This window comes from Callorhinus ursinus, unplaced genomic scaffold, assembly GCF_003265705.2.
Source record: "Callorhinus ursinus isolate GAN/ISIS: 27379988/994484 unplaced genomic scaffold, GSC_fseal_2.0 scaffold4, whole genome shotgun sequence".
In the NCBI taxonomy this organism is placed as follows: domain Eukaryota; kingdom Metazoa; phylum Chordata; class Mammalia; order Carnivora; family Otariidae; genus Callorhinus; species Callorhinus ursinus.
This window is the reverse complement of record NW_027397066.1, coordinates 6,504,230-6,524,192: the sequence shown is the minus strand read 5'-3', so window position 1 is coordinate 6,524,192 and position 19,963 is coordinate 6,504,230. Positions and strand designations below refer to the sequence as shown.

Sequence of the window (19,963 nt, the reverse complement as noted above, 5' to 3'; positions counted from 1 at the left end):
AGGAAGGAAGGAAGGAAGGAAGGAAGGAAGGAAGGAAGGAAGGAAGGAAGGAAGGAAGGAAGGAAGAAGGAAGGAAGGAAGGAAGAAGGAAGGGAGAGACTGGAGGGAGGGAAGGAAGTTAGTTCTTTCTGGTCTCACTGAGGCTCTCCACATTGTCACTGGTATCACTATAAGACTCTGTCACCAGGGGATTTGACTCCCCTGAAATAAATAGTCAATAAATGAATTGTTGGTGTTTCCAGGACAAAATACCATAGATTGGGTTGCTTCAAACAACAAAAATGTATTTGCTCACACCCCGAGAGGCCAGAAGCCCAAGATCAAGGTGTGGGCAGGGCTGGTTGCTCCCGAGGCCTTCCCCGCCAGCTTGTGGATGGCTGTCTTCATCCAGTGTCCTCGCGCGTTCTTCCTTCTCTCTGAGTCTGTGTCCTAATCCCTCTTCTTATAAAGACACCAACTCTATGTGATCAGGGCCACCCATATGACCTCATTTCACCTTAATTACCTCCATAAGGACCCTATCTCCAAATACAAGGCTTCAGTGACCCAGAGGAGTGACCGCAATGGCACAGGGTTTCTTTTGGGGGTGACGAAAACGTTCTAAGATTGATTGTGGTGATGGTCGCACAACCCCATGAATATACCAAACCACTGACTTGTACACTTTAAAGGGGTAAATTGTATGGTATGTGAATTACAGCTCAAGAAAACTCAATGAAATATATTCAAACTCCCCCCAAGCCTTTGCTGGTAGACTCAAGGTTGGCAAAATTTCCTGACTCTCCATTACAAGTTCTGCCTCACAGGATTCCCACAAAGACAGCCAAGGGGACACAGAGACCCATTTTACAGTGGAGGCAGCTGAAAGACTGAGCCTCAGAGAAGGATCGAAGCCCACCTCATGCTGTCCCCCCAGTGCATCCCACTTCACACACACCCTGGGATGCACTTAACAGGAGCCAAGGCAACATAAATAAACATCGTAGGGTTTACCTGCAACAGAGTATGTACTGCATGTGTGACAGGAAAGACTCCTTCAGTGGCTGATAAACATTCAGAAAATCCAACGAAGTACCCAATTTTAAGGCATCCCAGGATGATGGTAATGGCCGCAAACAACGTGATACTCCCTAAATTGGGGGTGTGGCGGGGAGAGCATAGAAACACACACATATAAGTGTTGGTGGGCACAGATGTCATTTCCAAATAAACCACATTAAACCCTCACATAAACAGTCAAATGACTTTGACGAAGCTGCCAAGACCATTCAGGGAGGAAAGGGCTATCATTTCAACAAATGATGCTTGGGAGAGTAGCTATCCAATCACAGAAGGATGAAGTTTACCTTACCTTACATTACATACAAAAATGAACTCCAAATACATCAAAGACTTGAATGTAAAACCTAACATTATAAAACTCTTAGAAGAAAACGTAGAGGAAAATTTTTACAATGTTGGACTGGGCAGTGATTTACTGGATATGACACCAAAAGCACAAGCAACCAAAATTAAGATGGATACATTGGACTACATCAAAATGAAAAAGCTTTTGGGTATCAGAGGACACTAGCAGCCCACAGAAGGGAAGAAAATATTTGCAAACCTGTATCTGATAAGGTGTTAGTAACCAGAATCTATAAACAGCTATAATTCAACAACAACCAATAAAAAAAAATTTAAAATGAGCAAAGGATTTGAATAGATATTTCTCCAAGAAAGACATATAAATTGTTAATTAACACATGAAAAGATGCTCAGCATCACTCATCCTCAGGGAAATGCAAATCGAAACCACAATGAGATAGCACCTCACAGCTAGTGGATGGCCGCTATCAAAAAAAAAAAAAAAAAGAAAGAAAGAAAGAAAGAAAAATGGGAGCGAGAAAGAAAGGAAAGAAGAAAAAATAAGTCACAAATGTTAGCGTTGGAGAAATGGGAACCCGTGTGCACTGCTGATGGGAATGTAAAATGGTGCAGCCACTCTGGAAAACAGAATGGCTGTTTCTCAAAAAAATTAAAAGCAGTATTTCCACGTGATCCAGAAATACAACTTTGGGGTATATCCCCCAAAAGATCAAAAGCAGGGATACAAAAGGCTATTTGTACATCCATATTCATGGCAGCATTATTCACAACAGCCAAGAGATGGAAGCAACCCAAGTGTCCATTGACAGAGGAAGGGATCAACAAAATGCGGTCCATCCAGACAATGGAATATTATCCAGCCTCAGGAAGGGAGGCCATTCTGACCCAGGCTACAACACAGGTGGACCGTGAGGACATTATACCTAGTGAAATAAGCCAGTCACAAAAAGACAAATACCATATGATTCCACTTATCTGAGGTTCCTCAGAATAGTTAAATTCATAGAGACAGAAAGAAGAGTGCTGGGTGCCAGGGGCTGGGGGAGGGGAGAATGGTCAGTTGTGTAACGGGTACAGAGTTTTAGTTTTGCAGGATCAAAGACCTCCGGATATAAATTGTCCTAATGTCAACGTACTTAACGCTACTGAACAGTACACTTACAAACAATTAAGTCAGTAAACTTTATGTTATGTATATATGTGTATATATACACAATTAATTAGATATACACAATTAATTAATAAGACAGTATTGTGTCCTGTTTATCATTGTTCCCACCCAATGCATATCCCAGGTCTGACAAATGATATACATCCAACAAAGATTGGCTAAATAAACAGAAGGCCTCTAGAAGCTTCTCCCAAAAAAAAAGATCAATCTAAGAGTGTCACTGCTCTGCTCAAAAATCTCAGTTCTCTAATCTGAAAACCCTGCTCTCCAGAGAATGAAGAGGAGGGGCATACGGGTATTCAGGAACTCTCTGTACTACCCTTGCAACTCTTCAGTATATCTAAAAATTTCCAAAATATAAAGTATCTTTTTAAAACTGATAGGAAGGGGAGGTCCATAATAATGGCATGGAAAGGGCCCACTCTAGGAAAAGTGAAAAAAGGAAGCATCCTTTGATGGTGTATCAGGCATGGTTTCGACCAAAGAATAAAAACAAACAAAAAATACGCATATGAAAAAAAGACTGGAAAGGAATATGCAAAATACATTAAAAAGAAACTTGTAACAAATAAAAATATTAGCAAGAGAAACACAGTGATCCTAGAGACTTGATCAACATCAAAGTTCCTAATCCTTCTCCTGGGCCAACGTTGACGGCCATTCACACGTTCTCTCCCACAAATGGGAGGAAACTGGATTGTGTGTGACATGCATTGCAATGAGAGAGAGAGAACAGACTCATAACGCTGAGCTATATAACATTACAGCTCCAGCCCAAGAAGCCCTCCGTGAAAAGTAATTCAATCGCCTGGCTCCTTTCCATTGCTCAAAGCCTTATAGAAACAACTCTAAGTCACATTTTTTTTTACATCCTGGAAAGCCCGCAGTGAAATCAAAAACTTATTAAGAGTGGAGATTCAATCCCAGGGCTTTGAAATGGTTTGACAAATGCACAGTTCGTTTTGGTTACAAAGGAAATAGCAAGAAGCGGGGAGGCAGCCTGGTTGGTGTGGCAAGAACACAGGCTGTAGCTCTGGGGACCTGGGCACTGGTCCAGGCTGTGCCACCAATGGCATGTGTGAGTTCAGGCGAGTCACTTCCCTGCTCCTAGCCTCAGTTTCCCCATCTAGAAGAGGAGACTGGTCCCCAGCACTGGTTCTCAAACTTGAACACGCATCAGAATCACCTGGAGGGCTTGTTAAAACACAGATGGCGGGGCTCCACCCCCGGAGTATCTGATTCCATAGGTTTGGGTGGAGCCCCTGAATTTGTATCTCTAACAAGTTCCCAGGTGGGGCTGACACTGTTGATCTGGGACCCCGCCTTGAGAACCACTGGTCTGGAACATCCCAGTCACTGACATTTCAAGAGGTATGATAAATACATCATATACTTTCTCATAGTCTTGAAGTCCTTCCTTCCTTTATCTAGCCATTTATTTTTACAACAAATATTTCAGGGAGTCCTACAATGCATGTGGCATTTTGCCGGGGGCTCACAGGTAAACAAACAAGATTGCTGGAGAAACAAAATACACATGTGTAATGTTGTATAAAATTGGGGTGTGCGCAAAAATATAGAGGTGCAACCTGGCGCCAGACTTCTCATCTGCGGCATGGGAAACCAGAAGCTAGTGGAAGAGCAGCTAGAGTCCACTTCAAGGGAAGGACTGCAGCTCAAGAACCCAGTTGCCAGCCAAGATGCTGCCCGCTTGTCAGGGCAAAAGATGGAAAGAGACTTGAAGGTAGGCAAAATGTAATTCATTCAACAACTATTTGTTGAGCACCAACTATGGTCCAGCCACTGTCCCAGGCACTGGAGACATAAAAAGGGCAATAAAATAAAGTGTCTGCCCTTGGTGAGTTTAACATTCTACCGGGGAAGACAGAGAGTAGAGGAGGGGAGGAATGTCATCCACATGACTCCTCTGACAAAGGGCTTTAGCCAAACAGCCACTGAACTGGAGGAGAGTCCTCACAATTTGGGAAGATGAAAAGGAGAGGGAACAATGTTAAGCAATAAACTTATCAAAGGGTTGGAGAGGATGATGGATGTATAATGGAAGGAGGGAGGGAGAGAGGATGTAAAATGGCAGGATGGATGGTGGATGGGTGGGTGGGTGAATAGTCCAGTAGATACATCAATAAATTAATAGGAAAGAAAAACAGGATAAGAGAAATTAAATTCAAATGGATGAAGATAAACCCACTGGAGGGGCGCCTGGGTGGCTCATCGGTTAAACGTCTGCCTTCGGCTCAGGGCATGATCTCGGGGTCCTGGGATCGAGCCCCCCGTTGCGCTCCCTGTTCTGCAGGGAGTCTGCTTCTCCTTCTCCCTCTGCAGCTCCCCCTGCTTGTGCTCTCTCACTCTCTCTCAAATAAATAATAAATAAAAATCTTTAATGAAAAATTAAAAAGAGAGAAGCAAATGTATTTCACAGATCTCATCAGTGAAGCAGAGAGAAAGTGGGGGGATCTTGGAGCGGGCAGCAATGTGCCTTGCTGGGGGAAATGTTTGGTATCTCTTTTGGGGGGCAGATAGGAATGCAGTAATATGCATCTGACGGTGAGAACGAAGAAAGGAAAGACAGTCATTAATTTAATAGAAAGACACAATAAGATGTTCAAGTGCTCCAAAAAGCAAATGTGTGCAAAAGGAAAATGAAGGGAATGATATGTAAAAGAAATCATCATAATCATCATAAAGAAAAATGGGAACAAAGTCAAGTATATAAAGTAAACGAGAATGATCTAAATCTCCCATTAATTAGACAACAAGGATGGGAATGTTGAATTAAAAACAAAACCTAACTCTCTTTCATGAATCACACATTCCACTTAGTGGCAATGGCAGAAAATCAAGGTGTGGACAGAGAGGCAATGCAACTGAAGGGAGGGCAGGAACAGCACTGTCGAAGTCAGACCCTATGGAACTTACGTGAAACGGAATAAATAGGGTAAAGAATCCCTTCACCTTTATCATCACACTTGAAAAAGAAGACATAATGTATGAGGAAGATATAATAGTCCCTCGTGCGCCAAATAAAATAGTTTTTCCCTGTATATTTACCTGCTAGTTTATTTTTTTAAGATTTATTTATTTATTTTAGAGAGAGGGCGCGCGTGTGAGCAAGTGTGAGTGGGGGAGGGGCAGAGGCAGAGGGAGAGAAAGAATGTCAACAGACCCCCCGCTGAGCGCGAAACCTGATGTGGGGCTGGATCCCGCAACCCTGAGATCACGACCTAAGCCGAAATCAAGAGTTCCACGCTTAAGTGACTGAGCCACCCAGGTGCCCCTTATCTGCTACTTTAAAGAGATAAAGTGGAAGATTCCAGAACTAGACAGATCTGGCAGGACAAAACATAAGTCAGGGCACAGAAGAATTAAATCATACAACCAATAAACTTGGTTTTATAATATCCCTATGTACATCTCAAAAAAAGAATATATAATTTTGGATGTCGATGGAATATCGACAAAAATCAAGTAAGCTGATTGCCTCCCTCATACAGCTGTAGAGGAGATTAAATGAGTCACTATATGAAAAGCACCTAGAACAGTGCCTCGCACATAGGAAATCCTATAAACAGATGTTATCATCATTATTATCACATTAACCACAAAGAAAAATTTAATGAATTAGAACCAGTTAGAAAGTTCCCCAGCCACATCACTTAAAACTCATCCTATAAGGTCTGGTGTTGGCAGAGCGAGACCCCTCCTCTGTGTTAGGCACCCAAATCCCCCCTAGGAGTTTGAAATCTTGAACTGCAGGCTCTTAGAGGTAGGAGTCCCACAAAGTCAGTCTGCAATCCCCCATCTCATGCAAGAATGCTTCCCAGTGCATCATGATTAGCGGCCAATGGGTCTCCATCTGGACATGCCCAGGGCTAGGAGGCTCACTATCTCTCAAAGCACACCCTTCCATCACCAGCTGGAGCTCATATTAGAATGTTCTTCCTTACGCTGAACTGCAGTCAGCCTCCTGGAACTGCCATTCTCTTCCCTGGAGATTCTGTCATCATTCACTCATCCATCCATCCGTCCACCCATCCATCCATCCGTCCATCCATCCATCCATCCATCCATCCATCCGTCCATCCATTCGTTTGATAATTCAGTAAATATCAGCTGCCACTTTTTACATGTCAGGCACTGTGCCGGGGGCTAAGGATATATTGGGGGGCACATTCAGACAGGGGCTCTGCCTCCGAGAGCCCACAGTCTGGTTACCGAGGAAGTGAACACCACAGTATCCTGCCTGATTAGGGTTAAGAAGAAAATGTAGGATGCTCTGAGAACATACAACCTGGGAGCCACACCCGTCTGAAAGGATCAGGAAAGGCTTCCCTAAAGAAGTGACTCTGTTTTCTGGAAAACAAAGGATGGCCTGGAGCTCACGGGAGTGAAGCTGCCTCATTTTCTACCCTGGTACATCCTCTCTCCTCTGGACTCAACACCCTTGTGTTCCTCCTGGGGCCCTCCTTCTACAGGTGCCTGTGTGATGCTCAAAGGGGAGCAAGGTACCCCCACATGCAGTATGACTTCCTTTCCAATGAATGCCAAACCAGCATCAGCATTTTGGGCAGCCCCATCATTTTACTGATGCTGAAATCCTGGCATTGTGTTTATATTTTCTATTAGACAAAAAAAAAAAAATCTCAACCCCCAAAAATATGTAAGAAAAAGCATGCAGTTAGGCAAGAGTCCCTCACAGTGACCCCAGGCTGGGTCTTGGGGATCGCTGCTCTCCTTCCTGAGGGAATTGCTTAAAAAAAAAACAAAACTCCTGAATGTTGATCTCTTCCAGAACTTCACTGGCTGTCACTGTCACGCGCAATTCGTATATTCTGTGTATTCTTTTTGCATTTTTTAATGATTTTTAAGTTTTTTTTTTCCCCGGACTCCAAAGAAAACAAAAGATCTTCTTCTGGGAACCCCCCCCCCACCCATCCCCTGCACTTGCCCATCATAATGCTGAATCATTTATTTCATAATAAGACATGTCTCTTACTATGTGCCAGAGGCTTCTAAGCATTTTATATGTATTAACTCTCTGAGTCTCCTAACAACCCTACGTGATCGGTGGTATCATCGTCCGCATTTTACAGACCAGAAAACAGAGGCAGAAGTAGAGCTACATGCCCGGCGTGGGGGCATGCTCTTGGCCACCATGCTCTGCTGCCCCTCACTGTCCACATCGTCCTCACCTGCCCCCGCATCCCTCTGTGCAGGGCCACGCCTGATCGTCCTGCCATCCTCAGAGCCCAGCCAGTCCTGGGAGCTTTGTCCAGGCTGTCAAACAAAACCGGATCAACAGTTCTGCCCAATCACCACAAAAGTTTCCATGCTGTGCACCTGGCTCTCTTCTCTGTTGCTCTCTGCTAGTTCCCAAGACATCCCTGGTGGTTTCTCAGGAGTTCTGGCTGCACTTCCAGACTGTGGGCCCCCTGAGTGCCCAAACTGTTGCATCTTTATGTCCTGCAGCCTTTGCCCCTTCCCTCATCCCCCTCTGTTGCTCTCTGCCCTCTTCACACACACACACACACACACACACACACACACACACACACACACACACTCACACACACTCACACGGACCCATCTCTTTTATCGACCTTCACTTACTCACAGGTGGGGACAGCGTCTTTCGCAAACCCATCGTCATGTTCCAGACCTTTATATCTAGAGCCAGTACAACCATCACCCCTAGCCTGGTCTTATGTAAGCAGCTCACCTCTGCCCCTTTACTTCCAGTCCCTTAAGGGACAATAAGCGTAGTGCTGTGAGCAGCCCATTTCCATGGGTGGGATGCTGCTAGACAGAGATGTAATGTATCATATACATGGATATATCTCATTCTATGAAAAAAGTATTCTGTAAAAATCTGATCTTATAAAAGGAGTAAATTGGGGGTGATTATTCACAAGCATTAAAAAAAAGAATCACTGTGACAAATAATTTTGACAACACTTCTAACGTACGTGCATCCCGAAGTCACTCAATAAACACAGTTATTTTTCTTATTGGCGTTGTTCCCATAAGTTTGTGTTAAAAACACTTCCCTGGGCTTCAGACAGAACAGTAATAACAACAAAATCCTACCACTGGTAGGTAAGCCACTGCAGTCTTTTAAGGGACTAGAAACAGACCAGAAACAGGACCCTGGTAATTCACCAGATGAACCAGCTATGCAATGGGCTTGCGTGTCACTGCACCCACTGGGCTGGCACGAGATATCCAGGATGCTGTTGCTCCTTCCAGAAAAAAAAAAATCAATCTCTTTACTTAGCAAATAGAGGAGCTGAATTAATAATCCATCATTTCCACTAAAAATTTTAATAGGGCAATATTTTTTGTTCCAAAGGAAGTTTTCACTTTCTCATACCCAGTAGGTGGAACAGAATGTTCTCTGCTCAAAGCAATGCCTCACAGCCCATACCAAGACCCAAAAATTTCTCTGGAAAATGTTAGTGCCCCGAATTCCACAGGCTGGGTCTCAGAGCCCCAGACTTCTAAGGCTGTCACAGAAGCCAGGGCAGAGCTAAGTCAAACCTGTCTTCCCGGCTATGCTTCCAGGGAAAACCTCAGCCCTGGCTGGGGCTGGGGCTGGGGCACTGCCTTTGGCACCCCAACATTCTTTCCTTAGCCTCTGGCCTCTTCAGTGAACTGCAGCTCATTTACAGGGATCGTAGTGCTTTGCAAACTGTGTTCACTTGATGCGGCTCTCCCACCTCTTCCCTAAAAAGTGACCGGGGTTCTCATTTTACTGATGAGGGAGCAGGGACTCTGAAGGTGAAGGTCCTCAAGCTGGAACATGGAGCCAAACCTTCCAGGGCCAGCACTATTTCCATTATCCACATACCTCATTTGAATGGTTATGTTATCATGATTGTTTAAGCCACCACCATTTACTGAACATCTACTATGTGCTCTCTCTCTATCGCCACATTCATTCTATCACTACTTGGTGTCCAATAGACATCTCAAAAGTAACATGCCCACGAGAGGAAACTTGATTCTGCATCCCCACCCCTGCTCCTCCCTCTGTCTTCCTAATCTTGGGAAATGGCACCACCATTCACCCACTGACTCAGATCCCAATGCTTGGAGTCCTCCTGGAAAGAGGGAGAGAGAGGAGGGAGAGAGAGAGGAAGAGCAGGGGAGGGCGGGGTGGGGAAGGGAAGGGGGCAAGGACTGAAGGAGAAGGGAATGGGGAGGAGTGAGGGAGAAAGGAATGAATGGAGGAGGAGGGAGGAAGAAGGGAGGAGGAGGGAGGAAGTGAGGGAGGGACAAAGAAGAGTTCCTTCCACTATAGGAAAGCATAGGTCAAAAGCCCGTGTGTGTAATATTTTTTAGCCTGTGTAAATCAATATCCTCAAAACATTTCATGCCTATTTGTTTGTATGGGTGTTTGATACGGGGCCGGATTCCCCGCCATTCATGAACCTCCCTAAAACAACGACTTTCAGAACAGGAATTTGGGCCAGCCTGGAGTTGTGTCCAGTTTTTCCAAAGGCAAGATGAACTAGACACAGTCCCTGAGCCTAAGAAGCCTAAAATCTCATCCGGATGACCAGGCTCCTATCCAACTAGTCATGATACAAGGTGGGAGTGGACAAGGAGAGAAACACTCTCCACAGAGAGAGACATGGTAGCCAGTGGGGGTGAGGAGTAGGTCCTGCCAGGCGGGGTAGGGAAGATGGCCCCATGCCAGACCTTTGAAGGGATGTGGGTGGGCACCCAGCCCGCACCCAGCCTGCACCCAGCCAGCAGTCAGGCTCCCTTGGCTGAAACTCAGAGGGTGGGCAGATTGAGTCACGTGCCCAAGGTCATGCAAGGACAAGGAAAGCTACCCTCTAAGGGAGAGTTAAATTCAGACCTCAAGAGAATTCAGGTAGAGAGGTGCCATGTGCCTGGTCCGCAGGGAGGGAGATGTACCTCTCTGAGACAGCTGCTTTCTCCACCGCGCACTGCCAACTCCCTCCTCTCCTTGACTCCACCATGTCTGTCTCCCTTTCAAGAGCGGAAGCTCATGCAGGAGGAGAACCTTCCATCTTGACAACATTTCAGTCTGTGGGAGTAGGAAGCAGTCCCCACCTTCCACCGCCCCAGTGTTGATCCACTTCTGCATGACTCCATTGGTCCCAACTGCATGCTCTTGTGTCCTCTAAGCATCTACTCTACGGCCAGACCCCGAGGTGCCTCTAGGACTAAGAGAGGAGCATCACAGAGCTCCCCTCGGGGTGGTGGGGGGAGGGGACAAAAGTATCAACAAGAACGCTGTCTACCCAGGGGGGCACGGTGGGGTGGAGTGTGGTCAGCACCACAGAGAGCAAGGGAAATCAGAAAAGCATCATGGGTTGGGGATGGCGGGGGGTTGGGGGGCGGAAGGAATGAGGCCTGAGCCCTGTCTTGGAAAGCAGGGCAGCGGGAAGACACCGCCGGATGGAACAGACTATGCGAAGGCATGGAGATAGGAAACTATCTTTCGATGGGAACTAAGAGCCTTTCAGACTGGAGCACAGAACGGGGGCCAAGTGGGGGACAAAACTAGAGGCCCTCTGGGGACTGATCTTAGAAGGCCAGGAACGCCAAGGAAAGGGAGTGTGGCCTCCCTCGGGGGGGTCGGTGGAACCGCTGCAGGACTTGCAGCCAAGGGGAGATGCGAACAGGTTTGTGCAGCTATAGCCCTCAGGATGGAATGTGTGCCAAGAGCCCGAGGGCAGAGAGACGAGGCTACTGCACCAGACCAGGCTCAACAAAGGAACCGAGAGAAGGAAGAGAGGGGGTGAGAGCCAGAAACGCTGTCGGGGAGACGGAGGCTGGTGCGGCGGCGGCGGCCGGGAGACTCACCGCGGAGCCAGCGCGCGCCGGCGTGCGTGTCCTTGGGGCGGATGAGGCGGCGGTGCGCGGAGCTGCGGCCCATGTACCACAGCATCCAGAGCAGCTGCAGCAGCATGAGCGCCGTGAGGAAGCAGAGCAGGTCGCTCTTGCCCACCGCCGAGGCGTGCACGGCCCAGGCCAGCAGGAGCAGAAGCCCCGCCACGAACACAACCAGCCCGTACTGGCTGCTCAGCGCCTCCGCCAGCTTCTGCGGGACGCTGGCGCAGACGGCGCCCCGCCGAGGGGCCGGGGACGCCGCGGACGCCGCGGACCCCGCGGACCCCGCGGCCGGGAGGCGGGGCGATGGGCAGGCCGGGGGTCCGGCCGACACCCTGCCCGGGGCGCTCCGAGCCGCCCCCTGGCCCTCGGGCATCGTGGAGGGGCCCTCACCGGGTCTGGTTCCGGGAGCGGCTACGGGCCCGGACCCCTGCCCTCCACCCCTTGGCCTGACGCTCTCTGCCAAGCGGCCCCCCTGTCCCGATCCCGTCCGACGCCTGCCCTTCCCGCTTCTGACCCTGTGCCCCCGGCCAAGGTGCCCACAGGTCCGCTTACCACCGACCCCCACCCCGCTGGCCCGCGCCGACCCCGGCTTCTTCCTTGCGCTCCGGCGTGCGCACTGCCCACTTCCCCGGACTCCGCAAAGCCCGGGGCAGCCCTCCCGCCTGCTCCGCGACCCACGCCGACCGCTCCCCGCCCCTGACGCCTGGGACCCGGGCCAGCCCTCCCGCGACGTCCGCGAGCCCTCCTGTCCGCTGCCCGCGCCCGCCCCCGGCTGCGCGGAAGCTGGTTGGCGACAGGTGCCTCCTGCCGGCTCCCGGGGTGGCGGTGAGGGGCGAGGGGTCACCCTGAGCCCGCCGGCGGGAGTCGGCGCGGGGGGCGTGGCTGCGGTCCAGCAGGGCGCTGGGCGGTCAGCAGGTGCCGGCGCTGCTCAGGCTGTCCCAGAGCCGCTGAGTCGCGGACCGCAGAGGTCTAGGTGAGCCTGAAAGTGTCCCTGTGCCTGAGTCCTGTCGGGCTGGCTGGCCTCCACCCTGCCTATTTCTGCGGTATGTTTTCTCTGTGCGGGTCTCTCTGGGTCTGGCCATCTATCTTTGGGGTGTGTCTGCTTGGGGCGGGGAGGGAAAGGTGTCACAGCGCTTGTCCCTAGATCTATGAATAGAGGGACGGGGTGTCTTTTTGTTTGTGTCTGTATTTGTCCGTCTGGTGTACCTGTGTGTCTGCCAGGAGATGCCCAGACGGGGACAAGACAGGGGCTACTTCCCAAGAAAAGAGATCCTCTCTGTCCCTCTTCGGAGAGAACGGGAAGCTGCTTCTGCACCCAGCGCCGCTGGGAGTGGGGGCTGCCAGGTACAACCCCAATTGTGGACACCAGAGCGTCTCCCTCAGCAGCACCCTCCCCCCCAGCCGATCTGAAGTCCAAGCCGAAGCTGAACGTGTCTGCCAGGGTGTCCCGCTCAGATGCTGCTGAAGAGGAGATTCCAGCTGCCCTCCCCCACCCCCGCCCAGGTTCCTGCAAAAGAGCCTCCTAAGAGCAGAGAGCAAGGAGGGAGCAGGGAGTCGGGAGGGAGCTACTTGTGTGACTGCAGTCTGAAGGCCAGCAGGCCTCCTGGGTGAGCCCTCTGTGAAGTAACAGAGGGTTCCTCACCCAGGAGACACCTCTCCCCCTTGGTTTAATCCTCTTCTCTTGCTGCCTTGACATTCATTTTTGAACAAGGGGACCCACATTTTCATTTTGCAGTGGATCCAGCAAGTTACATGCTGGTTCTGACTGCCAGAGGTTCCTGACTGTGATGGGGGTGAGGGATGGAGCAGGGAGCCCTGGGCCAGGAGAGAGTCAACCTGGGAGCCCTGTCTTGCTTCCATTCATTTTTTGAAATTCATTCGTTCATTTATGGGGTCAACACTTATTTATCCAATGCTGAGTCCTTTGCCAATATCTGTTCTGAGTGCTGGGGCTTCAGCTATGAAAGACTGTCCTCAAGGACCCAACATTCTAGCAGGGATGTGCTGAATAGACAAGTAGTTCTTGCAAAAGCACTGGGAAGCCGGAGAGCATCAAAGGTGAGACTTGGCTCTGCCTTCTAGGAAACACGGCCCAGCAGCCGTGACTGAGCAAGCAGCTCCTGGGAGCAGGGGTGTCTAGAGGGGAGGGGTGGATGAGCCTGGATTCTGCCAGGAAGGGTGAGAAGTTCCCAGAGATGGCAGCACCGGCCCAGCATCCGGTCTTTATACCTAGGAGTAGCAACTCCCCAGGCGACATGGGGCAGGGCAGACATTCCAGAGAGGGTGGAGCTTGTGCACAGAAATGAATGTGGGGGCGCCTGGGTGGCTCAGTCCTTAAGCGCCTGCCTTCGGCTCAGGTCATGATCCCAGGGTCCTGGGATCGAGCCCCGCATCAGGGTCCCTGCTCAGCGGGAAGCCTGCTTCTCCTTCTCCCACTCCCCCTGCTTGTGTTCCCTCTCTCACTGTGTCTTTCTCTGTCAAATAAATAAATAAAATCTTAAAACAAAATAAAAAAAGAAATGAATGTGAACGGCAGGGCACCTTAAGACTCTGCCTTTCAGCTGGGTTTCCCCAGACTCAAGCCAGGTGGATGCTCAGTAAATACACCAAGGAGTTAATGAACGCACACACGGATGGATGTTGCATGAAGGAGCAAGCAGGTGCGGGTCTCAGCGGACCAGCAGGTTATGGGACTCAGGGCTGCACCTGCCCCACTGTGCTCTATCCCCTTGCCTTGCTTCATTTCCCTCCCTAGCTCATTACCTGGGATGTGTATACATCTGTGGCCTGTCTCCTTCCCATAAGGAAAGCTCTACGAGAAGGACATTGCCTATCTTGTCCACAGCTTTATCTCCAGCATATACAACAGTGCTGACCAGCACATCACAGGTGCTCAATAAATATGTGTTGAATGTGTCCCCCCCAAAAGATATTGAAGTCCTAGCCCCCAATACCTGTGAATGTGACCTTACTTGGAAATGATCGAGTTGAGGTCATCAGGCTGGGCTCTAATCCAATATGACTGTGTCCTTATAAAAAGGGGAAATTGCAGACAGACACCTCTAAGAGAGGAGACGATGTGAAGACAGAGCGAGAGCTATCTACAAGCCAAGGAACACTAGAGACCACCAGATACTAGGAGACAGGCCTGGAACAGAAGTCTTGATCTTGAACTTCTAGTCTTGAGAATTTTTTTTAATTTTTTATTGTTATGTTAATCACCATATATTATTACATCATTAGTTTTTGAGGTAGTGTTCCATGATTCATTGTTTGTGCATAACACCCAGTGCTCCACTCAGAATGTGCCCTCTTTAATACCCATCACCAGGCTAACCCATCCCCCCACCCCCCCTCCCCTCTAGAACCCTCAGTTTGTTTTTCAGAGTCCATCATCTCTTATGGTTAATCTCCCCCTCTGACTTACTGCCCTTCATTCTTCCCCTCCTGCTATCTTCTTTTTCTTTTTTCTTAACATATGTTGCATTATTTGTTTCAGAGGTACAGGTCTGTGATTCAACAGTCTTGCACAATTCACAGCGCTCACCATAGCACATACCCTACCCAATGTCTATCACCCAGCCACCCCATCCCTCCCACCCCCAACCACTCCAGCAACCCTCAGTTTGTTTCCTGAGATTAAGAATTCCTCATATCAGTGAGGTCATATGATATATGTCTTTCTCTGATTGACTTATTTCACTCAGCATAACACCCTCCAGTTCCATCCACGTCGTTGCAAATGGCAAGATCTCATTCCTTTTGATGGCTGCATAATATTCCATTGTGTATATATACCACTTCTTCTTTATCCATTCATCTGTCAATGGACATCTTGGCTCTTTCCACAGTTTGGCTATTGTGGACATTGCTGCTATGAACATTGGGGTGCATCCTTCAGATCCCTACATTTGTATCTTTGTGGTAAATACCCAGTAGTGCAATTGTTGGATCATATGGTAGCTCTATTTTCAACTGTTTGAGGACCCTCCATACTGTTTTCCAGAGGGGTTGCACCAGCTTGCATTCCCACCAACAGTGTAGGAGGGTTCCCCTTTCTCTGCATCCCGGCCAACATCTGTTGTTTCCTGACTTGTTAATTTTAGCCATTCTGACTGGTGTGAGGTGGTATCTCATTGAGGTTTTGATTTGGATTTCCCTGATGCCGAGCGATGTTGAGCACTTTTTCATGTGTCTGTTGGCCATTTGGATGTCTTCTTTGGAAAAATATCTGTTCATGTCTTCTGCCCATTTCTTGATTGGATTATTTGTTCTTTGGGTGTTGAGTTTGATAAGTTCTTTATAGATTTTGGATACTAGCCCTTTATCTGATATGTCATTTGCAAATATTTTCTCCCATTCTGTCGGTTGTCTTTTGGTTTTGTGGACTGTTTCTTTTGCTGTGCAAAAGCTTTTTATCTTGATGAAATCCCAATAGTTCATTTTTGCCCTTGCTTCCCTTGCCTTTGGCGATGTTTCTAGGAAGAAGTTGCTGCGGCTGAGGTCGAAGAGGTTGCTGCCTGTGTTCTCCTTTAGGATTTTGATGGACTCCTGTCTCATGTTTAGGTCTTTCAACCATTTGGAGTCTATTTTTGTGTGTGGTGTAAGGAAATGGTCCAGTTTCATTCTTCTGCATGTGGCTGTCCAACTTTCCCAACACCATTTGTTGAAGAGACTGTCTTTTTTCCATTGGACATTCTTTCCTGCTTTGTCAAAGATGAGTTGACCATAGAGTTGAGGGTCCATTTCTGGGCTCTTTATTCTGTTCCATTGATCTATGTGTCTGTTTTTGTGCCAGTGCCATACTGTCTTGATGATGACAGCTTTGTAATACAGCTGGAAGTCCGGAATTGTGATGCTGCCAGCTTTGCTTTTCTTTTTCAACATTCCTCTGGCTATTCGGGGTCTCTTCTGATTCTATACAAATTTTAGGATTATTTGTTCCATTTCTTTGAAAAAAGTGGATGGTATTTTGATGGGGATTGCATTGAATGTGTAGATTGCTCTAGGTAGCGTTGACATCTTCACAATGTTTGTTCTTCCAATCCACGAGCATGGAACGTTTTTCCATTTCTTTGTGTCTTCTTCAATTTCTTTCATGAGTATTTTATAGTTTTCTGAGTACAGATCCTTTGCCTCTTTGGTTAAATTTATTCCTAGGTATCTTATGGTTTTGGGTGCAATTGTAAATGGGATCGACTCCTTGATTTGTCTCTCTTCTGTCTTGTTGTTGGTGTATAGGAATGCCACTGATTTCTGTGCATTGATTTTATATCCTGCTACTTTACCGAATTTCTGTATGAGTTCTAGCAGTTTTGGGGTGGAGTCTTTTGGGTTTTCCACATACAGTATCATATCATGGGCAAAGAGTGAGAGTTTGACTTCCTCTTTGCCGATTTGGATGCCTTTGATTTCTTTTTGTTGTCTGATTGCTGTGGCTAGGACTTCTAATACTATGTTGAATAGCAGTGGTGATAGTGGACATCCCTGCCGCATTCCTGAATTTAGGGGAAAAGCTCTCAGCTTTTCCCCATTGAGAATGATATTCGCTGTAGGTTTTTCATAGATGGCTTTTATGATATTGAGGTATGTGCCCTCTATCCCTATACTCTGAAGAGTTTTGATCAAGAAAGGATGCTGTACTTTGTCAAATGCTTTTTCTGCATCTATTGAGAGGATCATATGATTCTTGTTCTTTCTTTTGTTAATGTATTGTATCACGTTGATTGATTTGCGTATGTTGAACCAGCCTTGCAGCCCAGGGATAAATCCCACTTGGTCGTGGTGAATAATCCTTTGAATGTACTGTTGGATCCTATTGGCTAGTATTTTGGTGAGAATTTTTGCATCCATGTTCATCAAGGATATTGGTCTGTAATTCTCCTTTTTGATGGGGTCTTTGTCTGGTTTGGGGATCAAGGTAATGGTGGCCTCATAAAATGAGTTTGGAAGTTTTCCTTCCATTTCTACTTTTTGGGACAGTTTCAGGAGAATAGGTATTAATTCTTCTTTAAATGTCTGATAGAATTCCCCTGGGAAGCCATCTGGCCCTGGGCTTTTGTTTGTTGGGAGATTTTTGATGACTGCTTCAATTTCCTTAGGGGTTATAGGTCTGTTCATGTTTTCTATTTCTTCCTGGTTCAATTTTGGTAGTTGATACATCTCTAGGAATGCACCCATTTCTTCCAGGTTATCTAATTTGCTGGCATAGAGTTGCTCATAATATGTTCTTATAATTGTTTGTATTTCTTTGGTGTTGGTTGTGATCTCTCCTCTTTCATTCATGATTTTGTTGATTTGGGTCATTTCTCTTTTCTTTTTGATAAGTCTGGCCAGGGGTTTATCAATCTTGTTCCTTCTTTCAAAGAACCATCTCCTAGTTTCGTTTATCTGTTCTACTGTTCTTTTGGTTTCTATTTCATTGATTTCTGCTCTGATCTTTATTAATTTCTCTTCTCCTGCTGGGTTTAGGCTTTATTTGCTTCCAGCTCCTTTAGGTGTAGGGTTAGGTTGTGTATTTGAGACGTTTCTGGTTTCTTGAGAAAGGCTTGTATTGCTATATACTTTCCTCCCAGGACTGCCTTTGCTGTATCCCAAAGATTTTGAACAGTTGTGTTTTCATTTTCATTGGTTTCCATGAATTTTTAAAATTCTTCTTTAATTTCCTGGTTGACCCATTCATTCTTTAGTAGGATGCTCTTTAGCCTCCATGTATTTGAGTTTTTTCTGACTTTCCTCTTGTGATTGAGTTCTAGCTTCAAAGCACTGTGGTCTGAAAATATGCAGGGAAGAATCCCAATCTTTTGGTACCGATTGAGACCTGATTTGTGACCTAGGATGTGATCAATTCTGGAGAATGTTCCATGGGCACTAGAGAAGAATGTGTATTCCGTTGCTTTGGGATGGAATGTTCTGAATATGTCTGTGAAGTCCATTTGGTCCAGTGTGTCATTTAAAGTCTTTATTTCCTTGTAGATCTTTTGCTTAGATGATCTGTCCATTTCAGTCAGGGGGGTGTTAAAGTCCCCCACTATTATTGTATTGTTGTCAATGTGTTTCTTTGCTTTTGTTATTAATTGCCTTATATCATTGGCTGCTCCCATGTTAGGGGCATAGATATTTACAATTGTTAGATTTTCTTGTTGGATAGACCCTTTAAGTAGGATATAGTGTCCTTCCTCATCTTTTATTAGTCTTTGTTTTAAAATCTAGTTTGTCTGATATAAGGATTGCCACCCCAGCTTTCTTTTGGTGTCCATTAGCATGGTAAATGGTTTTCCACCCCCTCACTTTCAATCTGGGGGTGTCTTTGGGTCTAAAATGAGTCTCTTGCAGACAGCATATTGATGGGTCTTGTTTTTTAATCCAATCTGATAGCCTGTGTCTTTTGATTGGGGCATTTAGCCCATTTACATTCAGGGTAACTATTGAAAGGTATGAATTTAGTGCCATTGTATTGCCTGTAAGGTGACTGTTACTGTATATTGTCTGTGTTCCTTTCTGATCTTTGCTGCTTTTAGGCTCTCTCTTTGCTTAGAGGACCCCTTTCAATATTTCTTGTAGGGCTGGTTTCGTGTTTGCAAATTCCCTTAGTTTTTGTTTGTCCTGGAAGCTTTTTATCTCTCCTTCTATTTTCAATGACAGCCTAGCTGGATATAGTATTCTTGGGTGCATGTTTTTCTCGTTTAGTGCTCTGAAGATATCATGCCAGTCCTTTCTGGCCTGCCAGGTCTCTTTGGATAGGTCTGTTGCCAATCTAATATTTCTACCATTGTGGGTTACATATCTCTTCTCCCAAGCTGCTTTCAGGATTTTCTCTTTGTCTCTGAGACTCGTAAGTTTTACTATTAGATGTCGGGGTGTTGACCTATTTTTATTGATTTTGAGAGGGGTTCTCTGTGCCTCCTGGATTTTGATGCCTGTTTCCTTCCTCACATTAGGGAAGTTCTCTGCTATTATTTGCTCCAATATACCTTCTGCCCCTCTCTCTCTTTCTTCTTCTTCTGGGATCCCAATTATTCTAATGTTGCCTAGTCTACATTTTTATCATACATTGGAAAGTGTGTACTGAGTACCTCCCAAGGGCCAGGTATGAGGCCAGGCCTGGGGACAACAAGATGAAGCCCATGGTTTGTGCCAAATGCCCTGGGACACCGGAAGGGAAAGAAAGAGAGGGAGAAGAGAGGGAGGGAGAGCTTAGTGCCTGGCAGATGGCAGGAATTCCATGAATGCCCCGGGCTCCCATAAAATCCCCCTTTGCTTTGCTTTCAATTCTACAGTGCACATCAATTCATTCTCTCTTTTTTATAAATCGGTTCAAGTCAGCGTGGATTTGTAAGGAAAGGCTGTCTCAAGCAGTGGGTAGGTGGGTGAGTTCTAAAGCCAGGCTTCGAGGTTTGATCTCTGGCTCCATCCTTTCCTGCTTGTGACCCTGGACCAGTTACTAAACCTCATTGTGCCTCAGTTTCCTCATCTGTAAAATGGAGTTCTTCACAGTAACCATGCTCCAGGTTTCTATGAGGACAAAATAGTTTGATG

General features: G+C 46.9%; 1 protein-coding gene across 1 annotated transcript in view; it reads right to left on the bottom strand.

The window, feature by feature from the left end:
• OTOP1 (otopetrin 1) overlaps window positions 1-19,963 on the bottom strand; it is a 44,156-nt gene that overhangs the window by 20,717 nt on the left and 3,476 nt on the right. Inside the window, exons 2-3 of the mRNA XM_073891148.1 lie at window positions 12,632-12,947; window positions 994-1,130 (exon numbers count right to left, since the gene is read on the bottom strand). Of these exons, the coding sequence (XP_073747249.1) occupies window positions 994-1,130; window positions 12,632-12,947 (453 nt within the window). The remainder of the gene's footprint in view (window positions 1-993; window positions 1,131-12,631; window positions 12,948-19,963) is intronic.